The sequence below is a fragment of the Aythya marila genome (genome assembly GCF_965140915.1).
Source record: "Aythya marila genome assembly, chromosome: 11".
NCBI lineage: Eukaryota > Metazoa > Chordata > Aves > Anseriformes > Anatidae > Aythya > Aythya marila.
Genome location: NC_139052.1, coordinates 12861365 through 12878462, shown reverse-complemented (window position 1 = coordinate 12878462; position 17098 = coordinate 12861365). Strand labels below are relative to the sequence as shown.

At 38.7% G+C, this 17098-nt stretch overlaps 1 protein-coding gene across 1 annotated transcript in view; it reads left to right on the top strand.

Moving 5' to 3' along the window:
• IL16 (interleukin 16) overlaps positions 1–17098 on the top strand; it is a gene marked incomplete at its 5' end in the record, with an annotated part of 35926 nt that overhangs the window by 6217 nt on the left and 12611 nt on the right. The window contains 9 exons of the mRNA XM_082769578.1: positions 7347–7483; positions 8230–8338; positions 10402–10498; positions 10959–11101; positions 13500–13610; positions 14737–14851; positions 15031–15104; positions 15195–15408; positions 16415–16532. Coding sequence (XP_082625704.1) covers positions 7347–7483; positions 8230–8338; positions 10402–10498; positions 10959–11101; positions 13500–13610; positions 14737–14851; positions 15031–15104; positions 15195–15408; positions 16415–16532 — 1118 coding nt within the window. The remainder of the gene's footprint in view (positions 1–7346; positions 7484–8229; positions 8339–10401; positions 10499–10958; positions 11102–13499; positions 13611–14736; positions 14852–15030; positions 15105–15194; positions 15409–16414; positions 16533–17098) is intronic.

Here is a 17098-nt window from a genome sequence, read left to right as displayed (position 1 = left end):
GTTAGTGTCACTGAACAGGATGGGTCAGGAGCCTGGATGGAGGGTGACATAAATCAATCAGTAACCCAGGCCTTTCTGGCAGTATTTGGGTTGCTTACTGCCACTATAGACAAAAGGCACAGTAAATTCTTTCTCCAGAGCTCTGACAGCAATATAAACTTCTTCAGGTGCCACTTGCTAATATTCCTACCTTTCAGAGTCACAGATCAGCAGCTCTAAAAAGTCTTATCTCAGCATGCTAAATTTGATAACTCCTACACGAACCTTACCCTGTACCACTGCTGCTGAGGCTTTGCCCTATATTATGAAAGCAGTGATCTTTTTTTCCCCATACGGCATAAGCCTGGCATAACAACCTTTCTATAGCACGTGTGTTAACTTAAGCTTAAAACCTCTCTGTTTAAGAAAGGACTCAACAACTATTTTTCAACTTCTAATGTACCACACTCTCTTCAGCCCATGTGACAATTCAGAAATTCATGATGCGTGACTCAGAGCTAAAGGGTCCTAGTCTTTGTTCAAGAAAATTGATTCCATTCTTCCTGTGGTGTTGCTGAGATTATTGCATTATTCGTTCGCTTTCCAGTGCCTGCAGCCTTAAGCATGACTCTGAAGGTGCTAATAACTCCCACAGAACTGAATAACTTAATTTTTTCTGTTACACTGGAAGAAGAGAAGAATGTTTAAAAGTGCAGCATGATTTAACACTCCCTGTGACTCTCTTCTGCAGAGCTAAGGGGGAACCTGGAGCATCAGTCTTCCTGATACTAGTTCTTCTCTACTGCTCAAAGACTTAAGTATCTCTGAATCCATACCCTGTCAATTGCATGAGATTCACTGTTACAGAAACTGTACCACACTGGCTGAGATAGGACTGCAAAGTGATGTCACTGCTCCTCCGCCAGCTGATCCCACAGCACAGTGCTAGGACTGACTTGTACTAACACACACATTTTTGTTTTCAACCAGGGCATTCATAGCCCACATTTATGCTGCTAAAAGTTGTGACACTGGCTACCATTTTCATTGTGGTGATGTGTGGCAGTATTAGATGACAGGGGTTCAGTTCATAATTGCATCTTCTAAGCAACTTCCTTCCAAAAGTATATGGCATGGTGGCACAGTCCCCATGTAAAGGACAGACAACTTTAACTGTTGTCATTGACACCTCCTCTGTAGTGAGGTTATATATAACCTCTTTGGTGGAAGGGGAGAAGTTTGAAACAAGAATTAAGTAGGAGCCTATCAACATCTATTCAGTGGTTCATTACATTCAAGGCAAAAACCTCAGTGGGTGCTACATCCATGTAAACTATGCAGTTACCTGAGACATTTGGACATTCAGATCCTGGCAAAACATGGCCATTATATTTTGCATAGGGCCCTGTGTAGCAGATCTTAGTGGTTATGCCATTCCATGACTTTAGCCTACACTGATAAAAATGACATAGATATGTCATTTTCCTGCTGAAGTCCTACCTTCCAGTCACTTTTTTTTTTTTTTTTTTTTTTTTTATCACAGAAAATCTGTTATGACATGCAGAGAACAGAGAAGACAGGAGACAATCTGGGAAAAGGGAAATGGAGAAGGGAAAAGAAAAAAATTATGAAGACAGGAAAAGAGGAAACAGAGAATGTGTACTTGACTATAAAATACTTCAAAGCAAGTGAAGCAAGAGGAGGAAAAAACAATAGCCAGGAGCAGTGAAGGAATCAGACTTGCAGCAAAGTGCATTTGTTAACGACTCCACATTTCCTATCAAATACCACATTCTTCCTTTTTTCCCTTCTCTGCCTCCCCAGTGCATTTTGTGCACTGCAACAGCAGACTTATTCACCTACATGTTGCTCTGCAGAAAGGCAAGTAGAGATGCCACACTTAAGGGCCATTAGTTCACAGACTTTCCAACAATTTCTTTCTTTCTGTCTGACCAATTGTACAAAAATAATAAAAGCAAATAACACATCACCATGCACACTCAGGCAAAGAACAGCTGGATCAAAATCTTATAGCACATAACTCACACACTCTAAAATAGTACCTGACAAAGAATATCTCAGTGTGATCCGTTAACCTCATATCCTTTTCAATGCATCTCCTCTACTTTCATTATATATTCTAAATAGCAATGATTTCTCCCCCTTCTCTAAATGTACTGCTAACAATGATGAGAACAGTCTTTTAATTCATTTGGTTTCTTTGTTCCAAGATTCACTCATATTGACTCTTGCTCACTGTGCCTACAGCACCCGGCATTACCTGGGCATCATCCATTCAGCCAGCTCCTGGACCACTTAGTTTCTAAAGTGAGGCGTATTTACTCTGGCACTGACAGAGCTGGAAAACCAGCTTGTCAATATATAAATAAGCAGATCTGCTTTATAGTTTGCTTCTCACAAACTCAGCAGTTTCAGTTGGCCTGAAAAGGAAAAAAAAAAAAAGAAAAAAATTATCTGATACCTGATGCACTGACAAAGCAAACACTTTTGAAGACGGCCTTGCCTGCTCATGTCATTACAAACTCTGAGGCTTTGTCAGTTGTAGGAAGGATGGACAGGAGTAGACAATATTGACTTGTTCTTCAGAGAACAGCAGTCTATGCTGGGTATGAGAGACGCTCCCAGAAGCATTACATTACAGTCAATGGGCTCTCCTCCCTGCACTGTGGACAGTCTGGGAAGCACTGAGGTATGAGCCACAGAGGATGGTGGTAGGGGTGAAAAAACATTTAGAATAAACTGTAAACTGGAAGGGATGGCTCTTTACACAAACGTTGGATCCAAACTAATCGGACTGTGTGATTCCTCTAGGTTCTAGAAACTTCTCTGTCCTTGCTCCCCTAGGTCCCTGACTGTCTGCTTGAAGAAGGAAAAAAGCAAAAGGTCATTTTCTCTCTTGGTCGTCACAAGAATTATTTTTATTAACTCGCCTTTGTGCAAAAGCCAGTTAGTTGGCTGCTTGGTACCAGGACAAGCGTTATGGCAACAGACTGTAATGTCTTGAACATGAGCCTATGGGAAGGATGGAAAAACAAAGCAAGTAAGGGAGACTATTTATTTAGACATTTATGTTTTCTCCTCCCTTTTTCTATTTGCTCTGTCTTTCCAGCCTTCCTGTTTTGTGACATCAGGGCCATGCTATCCCCAGAGCAAGTTGGAAAAGAGGCTGTTTTATTAAGATAGTGCATGCTGCAAAATGTGGTCCAAGGCACAGGCTCCCAGAAAAAAACATACCAACGAAGGGCGGAAAGGTCTGTCTGTAACATCTAATATTCTGATTGTCTATGGAGGGCAGAACCCGAATCCTATGCCCTGATTCTTGCATCATCTAAAGGCATTCTGGCTTCTACCATTTTATTAATTGCAAAGGGAATATGCTGCTGGGAAAATGAATCACATCTACTATAAATGTTTTGGAAGGACCAAGACATTGGCTAGGGCATGTCAGAATCAGTGGAGTCACATTCACGTCAGTTTGTACCAGAGATATGCTGAAACTTGTTAGAAATTATACAGAAAAAAATGGTTCTTGAAGAAAATCCCCAAAGGCTGTATTCTCTTAAACTTCCACTTGGAAATCCCAGCCATTTCACAGTCAGAAGGCCAGAAAAGCCAAATATTTAAATTCACTATTGTACTGTTGTAAGAATTTTTGTTTTATTTTTTATTTTGTTGGCCTTTTTAAAACAACAATCAACTCATTGTCATATGGTTAGTTAACTGAGTCAAAGACCTTACTTGAACTAGCCTTGTATAACACTTTACTTCATTTCAGACAATCTAACTACTGTGTCTTATGTTAAGAGTGCACAAAAGTTTTTTAGTTTTTCACAGATGCCATGGTTACCCTTATTTCAAAACAACATCTGGAATGAGATGTTTTGAGACAGGACTCTGGGCTAGAAATGTTTAATGAGAACATGAAGGGAAAAGAAATCTCTTAAATGTCAGATAAAAAAACATCCTCAAACTTTTCATTTGGCATGACAAAAGAAGAGGATAAGGAGAGAGTTGGCCTGGACTTGCAAATGACTTTTCCAGAACAAAACATATGAAAAATTAATCTACTCTCACCTGCAACACAAATGAATTTAAGAAGACTCTTGAAATCTACCTTTGATTTTAATGTTTCAGTAAAGTAGATTCAACTTAAAGACTAATTTTGTTTATAATGCACTTTCAAAGTGTTGGGTTGCAAAGGCCCTTATAAGCAGAGAAAGATTTTATTCACTGGCCGCAAATACACATTTAAACATATGTTCTAATAATGAGAAGGCAAAGTTGACGTAGAATCCACCTGCTCACACACCAAACCTGTCAACATTATTTTAGCAAATTTTCAGCATTTGCTACATTCAGAGCTATAAATCACCTTGCAAAAACAGCAGGACGCATTAAAAGGGAGGAGGATACAAAACAAATACTGCCTTTACTTTTGGAACCATCAGCAGTATTTCTATGCATAAAATAACAAGTGAGACAGGAAATAAAAGACATTAAAGAACAAAACCCAAAGCAAATTGAATGCTGGAACGTGAATTGGTCAAGTGCTTATTTTTCTAAAGAACAGCTTTTATTAATTTTCTGTCATGTTGCAACAACTTGGATCTGAATATAGTGATCTATATCCAAGATCCCCAAAAGTGCAAATGCTGACAACGTACAGATATTTGCCACATGTGTCTGCAGCCCAGTAATCTTTTTTAATTTTTAAGTAATTCACATAAATGAATTTTGAAAAGTATCGACACACACAGCCTATTTGAAATGTAGCCCAACCTGGTAAGATGACTACAGATTTAAACAAATTTTTTTCCCAAGATTTTTCTGCAGTTCATTTAACATTTCTTCCAACTGAGTAAGTGTATGCAACTGATTGCTCTTAGAAAGAACGTTCATATAAGTTCTCATTGCTGTCATTTCACATGTATGTCCCCAAATTACCACCCTAGCACTTGTCCCATTGTACAAAACACATCTTTCCCAAAGGACTTAAACAGTGCTAAAACAAGCAAACAAACAACAACAACAAAAAACCTTCAGAGCCAAACCAATTGCACCTTTGTGAAGTCCTGAGAAACTGATGAGAGCCAAATGCCTTTCTGACAATTAGATTACAAAGGTTTTTATAAATACTATCAACGCAGCAGCTGAGCACTATGAGCAAGTTACTGGAAGAGTAGGAGCGTAACTGATGATGTTCTTAACAGAGACAAGTTAGGGACAGTCTGAAAAGACCCACTCTTAAGTTAAATCCAGACTGAAATGGAGAAAGATGAACAACTATGCAAAGTTCTCCATGTGTGTACCTAACCAATACTAGTGAGAGCATGTCAACATATTCCAGGGGAGCAGTACAAAAGACTAAAGGATTCTACCTTTAATATCTATCTTACATCTTTCTATGCTTTAGAATTAGCACATTGCCCTTCTGAAAACCTTAAAAATTTAATGAATGCTTCATGTTTGCAGAATGTAGCCTGTAATTTCTTACTAATACATAAAGCAAATAAAAAACATTCATAAAGTTAGCTAACAATTTTTGCTACTCAAGATCTGACTTTTAAGACATTAGAATTCTAATCTTTGTTTTCTCACCATACTAAAGATTTTAAAGAAAAAAAGAACATCACATAGTCCCGATTTCAAGCAGGTATTTCCCAATGGTATTTACTTTAGGTAAAAAGTAAATACAGAAGCTCCAAAACTAATACTAGAGTTCAAACAAACTGGTTTAATATAGAATTTTGTCCATACTCATGCATTTACCTATCACTCACTAGAAGTACTCTTCTTGAACAAAAGAGGCTTCGTAAAATTCAGACACTCCTCAGTAATGGCAGACAATCTGGAATGCAAGCAAACCCACAGAGTTAACAAGTCGGTCAATACAAGTATAGCCCTTATCCATTACCTACTGAATTCAGTCTGTAGTGAGCATAGGGCTCAAACTCAAATACTTCTTTCATTCACAGCCTTAGATTTACTCTGGCAGGTCTCAGAATGGGAACCAGGCTTCAACATCCAGGATGTCAATGACCTTTATTGAAATTGCTGTAAATCCAAAGTTTGCCTTTGTTGTCAGTCAGATTCTATGATTCTAAGGTATATTGTGATCCCTATTGATCTGTGGTGAAAGGGCATAATGGTTCTAACCTTCATGGCTAGATGAACTCTGCTTAGAGCAGAAATGAAACCCTAGTGATGCTGAAGAAGATGATTACACAGCTTTCCTTGTGCTGTCAGAAGACTTTAAATCACTGGAAATAGTTCGTGGCACTCGGACCAGGGGATCCTGGAGCAATACCGACCGTCAATTCCCATATATTGTGAATGAGACAGCACTCCTGACAATGGCCTGTCCTAACATACAAAATGTGCTTCCCCTTCAGAAATCTATACCCCAGTCATACAGATCTCCTGGGAACAAGCCTGGATCCAGGATACACTAAGGACCCTCTTCATTTTGTGGAGTATGGAGAGGCTGGTGGGGGCAGGGAAAGTGGATTTAGCCGGGAGGAGAATGAGTGAATACTTGAATTAGGATATGTAACTGAGCAAATGGAGAAGAAATGGTGTGCTAACTTCCCAGTTTCCTTTGTTTCTTTGGAATTTGTAAGTGTTTAAGTATTTGTGCTACAGGAGTGTATTTCCTAGACAAATGTGTTGTCCTTTGTATGCTTAGTCAATTCATTCCTTGCTTTATTTACTCATATGACTTAAGACTATTTCTCTTTCTGTATGCCCACATGTTAATGATTCATAACTGTGTTACAAATGTGCTTACAATTAGTCCTCCAGATGCAACACACAGACTACAGCAACCTCAGTCTGGAGCAGACAAAATCTTCCACTGTTGCAGTCATCTTTGCTCCCTACCCCCTCCTTAAAAAGTCAGCAGCTGGGGTGGAGTTTCCAATGTTTTGTATACACTTATTTTTCATTCAGACATCTTGTGTTTCTGGAGTATTTCCTTTTCTGGTGTATGTTTACTTTTCCTCCCTGTCTTTTCTTATAATAGTTAGCATAGGCAGAATTTATCTAGTTACTATGAGAAGTGTATTATCAGTTCTCTTCCCCTCTGTGCAAAGAGGCACTCTGCTGTAGTACTTCACTCTTTTAGACTGAAGCCACTAATGTCCTAAGGAAAACAACTTTTTCTAAACACTGACTCTATAACACAATTATTCATTCACAATTGCACAGTGTTATAAAGGTCTTTTCATCTTAAAGGCAGTCTGGTTCTAAGGACATTTTCTGCATTTCTTAAAAAGGCTCAAGATAAGTAACTTTTAACATCCTTGGTATGTTTTCTTTCAATGCAATCTTTCATCTTCCTGAATCAGGACAGCTGCATCTGCAGATTGTGTACAACCACAGGGAACAGCAGCTCAGGAATCAAGCTCTCTAGGAATCCAAACTGTGCACCTCTCTGGAAAGGGTTCATGGGCTGCAAGGTACCTGCTGGAAGCACAGCAAACAGGTACAGTATGTATGGAGTTAGTAAGCTTATTAAGGAGCTATTTGTCTGCATGGATTTTGCATGACCATGACAAACATGGGTTATTTTCTGCTGTCATAGGAGCCTGGTTGCAAGCTATTCAAAGTCCTTGAGCATGTGTACATACAACAAGCTGGCCAGCATGGGAGCTTCCAGGCAGGGAAATGCAGGAAAAGGGAGGGAATGGCTCACACTTGAGCTCTGCCCCCATAGGTAGTACAGATAGATACTAGTGGCTTGAACCATTTGGCACTGAGAACTTAAGGCAAAACAAGAGCCCTGATAGTAAAGGCAGAGTAGTTAGAGCCCAGGAAAGCTTGCAAGTAACAGTATTCATGGTCAGGACAGTGCAACCAGCCACATCAGGGTGTCCCTGGGTGTCTGGAGCAGGACAGCAGCCATACAGCAAGAACAGTACTTACCATGGCTTTATTCTAAGGTACACTTGAAGTCTAAGCTATTGATGGATGCAGCTGTATATGGAAAGGTAGTTGTTGATCACCAGGACTGAGCAGAAGGGAGTAGCGACGGGAAGAAGTCCTAGCAAGGGATGGGGTGCATCATACATCAAAACATGCCATGGCAGCTGTGTTCAAGGCAAGGGGAAAATTGCAGTTCACTCCTTAGTAAGGCATGTAACACACTAGTGCCATATTGTTCATCTATAAAATGATATGCATGCATGTTCCTATTTTCTTTTTTTTTTTTTTCTTTTTTTTTTTTTTAAGGGATGGTTGTCTGAGCCCAAGGGATGAACTGTTAGCACTAAATGGACAATCACTTAAAGATCTGTCTGGCAAAGAGGCTGAAACTCTCATTCAATCATCAACACGGCTGGTGAACATAGTGATGGCTAGCAAAGTAAGCATGAAAGTTGTGTTTTCCCCTCCAACTGTGGGGTGATTTGACAACATTTACTTGATAGAGAAGGGGAATTTGTGCAGCAGACATTTGAAGAACATGTTTTTGCTCTTCCTGACAAAACCCCAAACCTCTTGTGGTCAGACTCTGGTAGCTTTCAGCATAGCTTTTTCCCAGATAAACAGAGGCTATGGGGAAGCCAAGTCCCTGGGAAGTTCTAGCAAAGGCTGTACAATCCCTCCTTTTAGAAACCAATTGCTTGCCAATTTTCATTTGCCATTTGGAAGTTGAGCAAAGACAGAGGTGGATTAAAGGAAGATCTATGAATCCAGAAAGCAGGCCATGTACTGAAGTAGTGAGTTTGTTCTTTTGCTTGTTTGTTTTTGTTTTGTTTTGTTTTTTTTTAATGTACGGTCTACAGCTAGGAGGTTCTTGGGATGAATGCTACCGGAGTCTGCTACAGAGACAAGTCATCTTCTGCTTTTAAATCTACAGTAGAATAACTTAAAAAGTTCTGGTATAATCCTGGAATGAGAAAACTATCCTGACTGAAGCTGCTATCAGGTCTGGTACAAAGTACCTCTTTCTAAGATTGTAGTGTTGTGAACTGTCTCACACAGATGTCTACTGGATTCTGCCAAATTTTTTGTTTATTTTCACTCCTTTAAATGCCTAAGTGGCCAGAGATGGACTATATTAAACTATTGTAGTATAGTACCACCCAAGATGCAGCCAGGGGAACTGCACATTTAAAGACAAATCTACTACAAAATACTTAAGGTTGACAGAAAAGGCTTTTCATGCAAGCTGGCTCGTGAGAGAAACACTGCCAAAAGCAGTTGCATAATGTCTCTTTAAGGATCTGCCTTTTTTTTTTTTTTTTTTTTTTTTTTTTTTTTTTTTTTAAATTATGAAAAGCTCCCTAGAGAAAGGGACCAGAAAGCCCTAGTAGGATTTAGCTACTTAGCAGATGTCTCCACCTGCTGTCGAAGGAGAAAATTACCATTGCTTAGTTCTTGAGAAACAAACAGCACTATTGTTTGGCTTCTGGAAGAAAGGATTTGTCTTGGTTGACCCCAGGCAAGGTAGAACATATGGATCCTGCTCTGATGGTGCTCTATGACTTTCTTAAGCCCTTCAGAATATTTCTGACCAAAACCCTTATATATTTGGAATTTTATTATACTTCAATCAGTTTCTCTATGCGGTCTGCATTCAATTATGTTATTCCTTTAACTGTGGTTCCTTCATCAGTGGCATTCCTTGTGTTATGACAGAAATAGGGCTATCAAAAACCATATACACCCAGTAGTTATTCCTTACATCAAACTGTTATTCAGTTGTTATCATTTATTTATTTTCAAACTATTTTAAAAACTTGTATTTAAAATCCTGAAAGTGTTACCTACACGTTTTTAAATGCTAGAACTAGTGGCCATAGTTTGAAGTACAACATTCCAATTAGAAGGGGTTGAGTTTTTGGAAAGCACTAAAGCCTAGGCCACAAAGGTTTTTAAACACCCAGATCATATTTGGTCATCCTTTTAAGATCAGCAGGAGTCACCTATTCACCTTTGCAAAGCTGGGTCTAAACACCTTCTTTTTGAAAATAATGACCTTCTAAGACAAGGAAAGCTTAGTTCCCAAAAGTGCCAGTCACCTCCAAAAGTTAGACTGGTATGGCTACCATTTACCGTACATCGAGACATTAGTCTCTCTGAATTGACTGGGGATGACCATTAATTTTCTGTCCATTCTGACTAAAGACCAGAATCTATTTCTGTTACTCCTTTGGCAAGTTATAATGATGTTTCTAGCAAAACTTTGAGCTGTGTTCTCTTTTATCATCCTTTTTAAATAATTAACTTTGCTCCATGTTTTGCATTCAGATTGCAATTACTGCAAGCCAAATTAGTAGAAAATTTATTTTTAAATTGAGATCACTTTCCAGAATTTCTTGTGGTCTTCTTATAAAAAATCAACAGGGGGAAGAATTTCTGCTTAAAATGTCCCTGATCTTTTTGTTTGTTTGTCTTAAGGAAATGTCAACCTGTAAGGAAAGACCTCTGGAAATACAAAATGGTTGTTTTTTGCACAATAAAGCCACATGTCAACGGACTCGCAGTAACTCAACCAGTAAGTTGCAAAGGAGTTATCTTTCTTCTTGTAATATTCAGAGAGCAAACAGCACAACACTCCATCGTGTGATGGTACTGCAGCGTTCAAAGAAATTGCACCTGTTGTCCAGACTTAGGCTGAGATCCTCAGCTATGAACTACTGACCAAAAATCATCACTGTTTATATTCACAATATCCTACAATCAAGGGTGTTGTGCATAAACATTCAATTTTAAGTTTTGGTTTGTTTGGTTTCTGAAGGTTCTAAATAAACCAATGCTCTTTTGGTAGGGAATGTTTGCTTTTGCTATACTTAACATTATGGCTACTCATACAGTTAACATTAAAAAAGATCACTCCCTTCACAGAAATTTACATCTGGAAAAACATTTCTAAGTAAAATTTACCATATTAGATGAACATGCAGAAATGCCAAAAACTAGGAGAAGTAACTGAGACCTTTCCCCATGTCTGGCAGGCATAAACCCGTACTGGACAGGGGAGACAGACTGCACAACACCCCGGAAATCTATGCCCTTCAGAGATCGGCAGCCCCACGCTCTCCACACCAGTCGGAAATCACTTTCCCAGCAGCTGGACTGCTCTGGAGGGAGAACCCCAGTAAGTACTACAGGAAATCACCTGAAAAACATACAAAATACACTCAGATGAGAATCTTGGAATGACGCTGGCAGCCACGCTTTCCACCAAAAGTGCCTTCCTCACAAGCCCTGTCAGGGAAGATGGCGCCAGAGATGCCTCCTGTCAGGGAAGATGGCGCTGGAGACGCCTCCAGTCTCTGCCTGCTACCTCTGTTTAAAACCCCACACCTCCTCCATGGGGAGCAGGAGAGCAGGCAAAGTACTGTGCCAGCAAAACCCCTTTTCTTCAGCAGCTTCTCCCTCCCCTTGCCCCGGCAGGTTTTACAGTGTGTGTAAATCGCCCCGTGTGGTTTGCACCACCTTGGTAGCCACCCGGAGCCACCTCAGAGCTCACCGCTGAAGAGGCCCTTTCCTGGGTGTCTCCCCGCCGCTGGCCGTGGAGATGCTCTGTGCACGTGGCTGATAAAACCCCGGCCTGAGCTTCGGGCCCTGCCGCCGTGAGCCTCCCGAGTCACCTCCATTGGCCCAGACATGGCCATAAGCAGGTATGGACTCGCCTCGTGGCTGGTAGTCACTGCCCCTAGTTGTGTGAGGTGTCCCACTTTCTACTCCACTGTGAGTCAGACGTATTTCAACAACCTCATTAACATATGCCCCTTTGCTATCCAGGTGGATGCTAAGCAATCCACTTCAGGCCAGAAGAGCAGAGGCAGGTTAGAGGGCACATGGGTATATTTGTGGCTGAAGTCCCCAGATTCAAGCCTGGAGTGGGGTGATGAAGACAAAACTCCTCACAGTTGGCTGCCACCTTCTGAAGCCTGGCTGGGGGTCTCGTTGCTGCTGCCCTACCTTTTCCTGGGCAGTCCTTTACTCTGAGGACACCAGAGCCTGGATGAGGGCTTTAAAGGGCTGAGGAGGTGGCAAACCAGAGCACAAATCCCAACCAAACAATGCCCGTGCAGACAAACCCTCAGGGACTTGCAGGACTTCATCTTGCTTGGAGGTCGCACATGGCAGGTGCTGCCCATCCAGAGGTTCTTTGGTGGCATCCCAGTTCTGGGTACTGTTCTGTGTACATCACACACAGATATACAAAGCACATCTTGCACAGACAGAAATAGCTCCTTTCACAAACAGAAGCAGAGGAAATTTGAAGATTTCCACTTTCAGATTCAGGAGACCTGAAAAAGGGGAATAAACAATCACCTTGATGTGGCACTGTACACTTACTAGAGTATATTTTTGGTCTTTCATAGTACCTCCCTTTTCTTACTTATATTCCCAATACCATGTTGAATAAATAAGCTTGTATTCAGGTCAAATTGAGCCTTATTTTTTGCATATATAGAAGCCTAATTTTTCACTGATATTCCACGCACTTTCACACCTGCTAGTTTCATTTTACTGCATAAAAAAAAAAAGTGTTAAATTTGCTTGGACTTGTAAATGAGTTCTGTTAACTCTGGCCCTTCTGAACCTTGTTCTTTGTGTTAGCTTTAGGTAATGACTTTTGTCAGTGCTTAAATTAGTTTCTAATTCCCAATTCTATGTTCAGTTAGGAGGTTTTCATTAAATATTTCATTAAAGGTTCATTAAAATGGGTCAGATCTCAGGGGTTGGAATACATCTACTAGCTGCGGAATGGAAGAGAAAGCACTGAGAAATTCCTTGTTTTGGTTATCAAGCAAAAAGAATGTACTTCACCTGTTTCAGATGTAGAAAGAAATCTACATGTATTTGGTTGCTTATGGAAACAGTGAAGAGTAGTTTGTAGTATGAAGGGCTTTTGTAAGCACTAATTAGTGCACATTTTTGGGAAATGCAGAAAAGGGGCTCTGTATGTCCCATTATATTCTGTGGCAAAAATGAGGGAAGAAGTTAGAACTTCTTGTTTCTTATTTAAGTTCTTAGAGATAAATAAGATAATACTTGCCTATGACCCATAATAGCCATAAACAAGATTTTGGCATGGAGAGTCAAGTAAGACCACAAAAATGTGTCTCTCTACACCACCACACAACCTCAAGGGCCAGTTGTTTTAGTTTTGCTCTAGTTTAGTCACTACAGGGCAATTTCAATAAGCAAGACCTCAAAGTTCAAGTCATGTGCATTTAAAGATAGCAAAAGACAGACCACCAACTGCTGAATGTACCACAAAAGAAGGCCTGTTTTAGCATAAAAAGCCCTTACTACTCAGTGTGGTCTTCAGTTCCATGCAAACTGATCAGCTGAAGAAACAACCAACTTCAGAAAATGAGAAAGATTTTTTAAAAGCACTTAGTAGCATCAGTTATAAAGAAGAACATTTAAAATAAACAAGTTACTCTAATCTAAATCAAAAAAAAATAATAATAAATGGTTCTGCATTAAGAGTATATCTTTTTTAATTATTATTATTTTTATTTTTATGTCCACAGGCAATTTCAAGGCCGTCTAGATCACTAAGTACAGCACAACTAGTGCACACATCTTGTGGCTCACAGGCTTCAGTAATCTCAAACATCGTACTGATGAAAGGACAAGGGAAGGTGAGGTTGGTTCTGTTAATATAACATAAATGGAGTTTTAATTTATTTCCCAAATGTGATCTGCAAAGTTCAAGGAAATTACTTCAGGGTATTTAAGTTGCTACTTCTGGATTACCAACTAATATCCAGGCTTTATTAGGAGTGATTAGTTATCATAATTACCTTGTTAACCTACTGAAATATCTGTGAAATTATATCTAAAAAACTATTGTCATTGAAGATGCAGAAAACAGAGAGTACAGAATACAGAGAGAATACAGAAGCTATGAACTTAAAAATATAACTTTTGAACTTGTCGAATAAGGTTCTAAAGTTATTAATAACTATTTAAGTATTTAATATTTTAATTATAACTATTTAAGCTGTGAGATGACTCTCAGAAGTTATTCCATGAAGCATGATAACCATCATTTACAAAATCATAATTTATCGTCTCTGTTTTGGGATGATATAAGGACATCATCAGCATAGTATTTTAATTTTTCATTTGAGAGATGTTAAATGGCTTCAAAGGTACAAATTAGTCTTATAACATCCTTCTGAGGGTAGCAGATAGCATTTGACTTTTTATATAAGAAAGAAGGGAAAAAAAAAAAATCAAAGAGTGGTGTCTACGTACGAAGAGCTATCAGCATTGCTTAAGCTTACAAGATGCATTATCTCTGTTTGGTAGAGGGTAAGAGACAGACATCTCCACAAGACCTTCCTCTGAATGTCTCCAGTTAGTTGAGAGATCAAGATTTTATATGGTGGTTTTATTACTCTCGCTTATGGGAAAGTAAATCAAGGAAAACAACAGATAAATGAATCTCTCAAGGTTGCATACTGGTCCAAGGTGGGAGGAGGAGGGATTTAGAAGCCTTCCTGTGTGTTTATAATTGGAAAGTAATCATTTGCAACTGAAACAAAATGCAAATCACGAGAGTATTCAACTGAAATTTTCATTTGCTTTTACTACTGGCATAAAGTTTTTTGTTTGTTTGATTTTTTGTTTGTTTGATTTCATGGATTATACTATTCTGTTAGTTAGTACTTCCTATATAGCTAATACAGAAAACACTGCAAATAAGGTATTATGAAAACTGAATTTAGGCTCACACACATCATTTTTTGTTCCAAAAATTAGGGTCTGGGCTTCAGCATTGTTGGAGGGAAAGACAGCATTTATGGGCCAATAGGCATCTATGTCAAAACCATCTTTCCTGGTGGAGCTGCTGCTGCTGATGGAAGGCTGCAAGAAGGTGGGATATCCTTCCCAAAGAATGATATCTAACAGCAGATTAAAGTAAAGCTAAAATGCGCCATAAGTGACTTTTACATCTGCATCCATTATTGCATTTCCAAGTCTCCTTTTGACTACATTTATAATGCAACTTACTGCACAGTATAGTAACAGTCTGACTTTCTATTTTAAAAACAGGTGATGAAATCCTAGAACTGAATGGAGAATCAATGCATGGATTAACACATTATGATGCTCTACAAAAATTCAAGGTTATGTACTCTCCTTCCAGCACAATTTCAGTCTTTATATGCAACATGCATGTTAAGTCAACCCATTCGATCATCTTTTCTTTCCAACAGGCCAAAAAGGGTCTTCTGACACTTACAGTCAGGACAAGCTTCAGCACACCACATTCTGCTTCCAGCTACTTGTCACCCCACTTGTGCCAGTCACTGAGCTCTAGTATATGCATAACCAAAGAAAACAGCTCTTTCAGTTCAGAAAGCACAACATTCTCATTAAATGCTACAAAGCCCAATGACAGGGTAATAATGGAAGTTAGCCTCAACAAAGGTAAGTTCCAAAATTAATTTAGCACTTGCAACCAAGGCACTGATTCACAAAACACTATTAATTTGATATCTGAATTTTTCCTCACTAACCTAGTTCTTTTCTTAAGTTTTTCTTTCCAGACGTACTAAAGTAGATCTTGGTACCTGCCAGTGCTAACAACTATCCTTCAACAGCAGGTTTTTGAATACCATCTGTCCTCAAGAGCCAATCCTTATTATTTACTTATTTATTTTTTAAAACTCAAGCATTTGATTGTCACATTCATGTCCATCACATGAAAAAGTAAATCTCTTAGCAACAACTACTAGCTATTAAGCAGATTATGCAACTTTTATCCTTTATTATTCAAGGATATTTTATGATTTATCTTTTTATTATTCAAGCAGCTTGTTTCATTCTTGAAAAGGCTTAAAAAGAAATAAAATATATACCTATCTTCTTGTATTTCTATCATCTATTTTTAAACAACAACAGACAGGATGAAATACACTTTTAAACATGGGAACATCAAAATAACAAACAAAGAAAAGTCTATGTGAGGTAACAGTATGACTTATCAAACAGTATGGGATCTGGCATTAGTGTACAAATAATGAATTTGCAAAAATCTTAAGCAGCATTATAGAATGCAGAAAGAGGATTATGATGATACATCAAACAAAGGCCGCACATCACACTTACTCCTTAATTTTTTAATTCTGTTTCCTTGTGAAGATGTTTGAATTCCACTGTCATGAAAGGTTTTTTTGTAAAATAAACTTGCATCGCACCATGTTTGTGATGTACCAGTAATGAAATATGAACCGGATCTTGGATGGATAAAAAAAGCAGTAGGAGCAACAGCTAATATTGGATATGTAAAATTAATAAGCACAAGAGTAGGTGTCTGGTTCATTCAGAATAAGTTATTTAAACTGAAGACAGTTGGATGGTTTTAAAAAATACATTATCTCCAATTGTTTTTTAACTGTTTCTTATGCTTCTTTAAAATTATTACTTCTTTCAGAGCCAGGTGTTGGCCTTGGAATTGGGTTATGTAGCATCCCCTACTTCCAGTGTATTTCAGGGATTTTTATTCACACCCTTTCACCAGGTTCTGTGGCGCATATGGATGGGAGACTCAGGTAGGATGAAAAAGAGTGTCTTATGACAAAAGTTTTCCATTGCTCTGATATGTTTTATAGTTTTATATCTGACCTGATTGGGCAGGAAGTCATAGTGCTTTCTGGAAGTTTTGGGTTTACAGCACATGTGCTATTCTGAGTGTTTGGACATGTATAGTTGTAATATCTGGGATTTCTAGAAACATAGCAACCCAGTGGCACTATTGTCTTTTGTCTACACTTGGCAAGCTTTAGAGGACATAGACAAGCATAAAGAATTCTTTATGGAGAAGATTTCTAAGTGAAGCAATAAAAACATATCTGGGGGAAAAATAAATAAATAAATAGATGGCATATTCTGGCTTGCATGGGCACTAATTTTTCCTTATGAAAGCTCTTCAAATTCTATCCCTTCTCAGCAATAAAAATAAAATATACAAAAAGATATTTAGTAGAAATTCACCTCATAAGATTTATGAACAAGTAGTCATGTTGAACATATTTAGAGTTAAATAGAACACAGCATTTTCAGTGAGGCTTTTTTTGATATAACTTTGTGTGCTCTGTAATCCTTCTCTCTCTATATG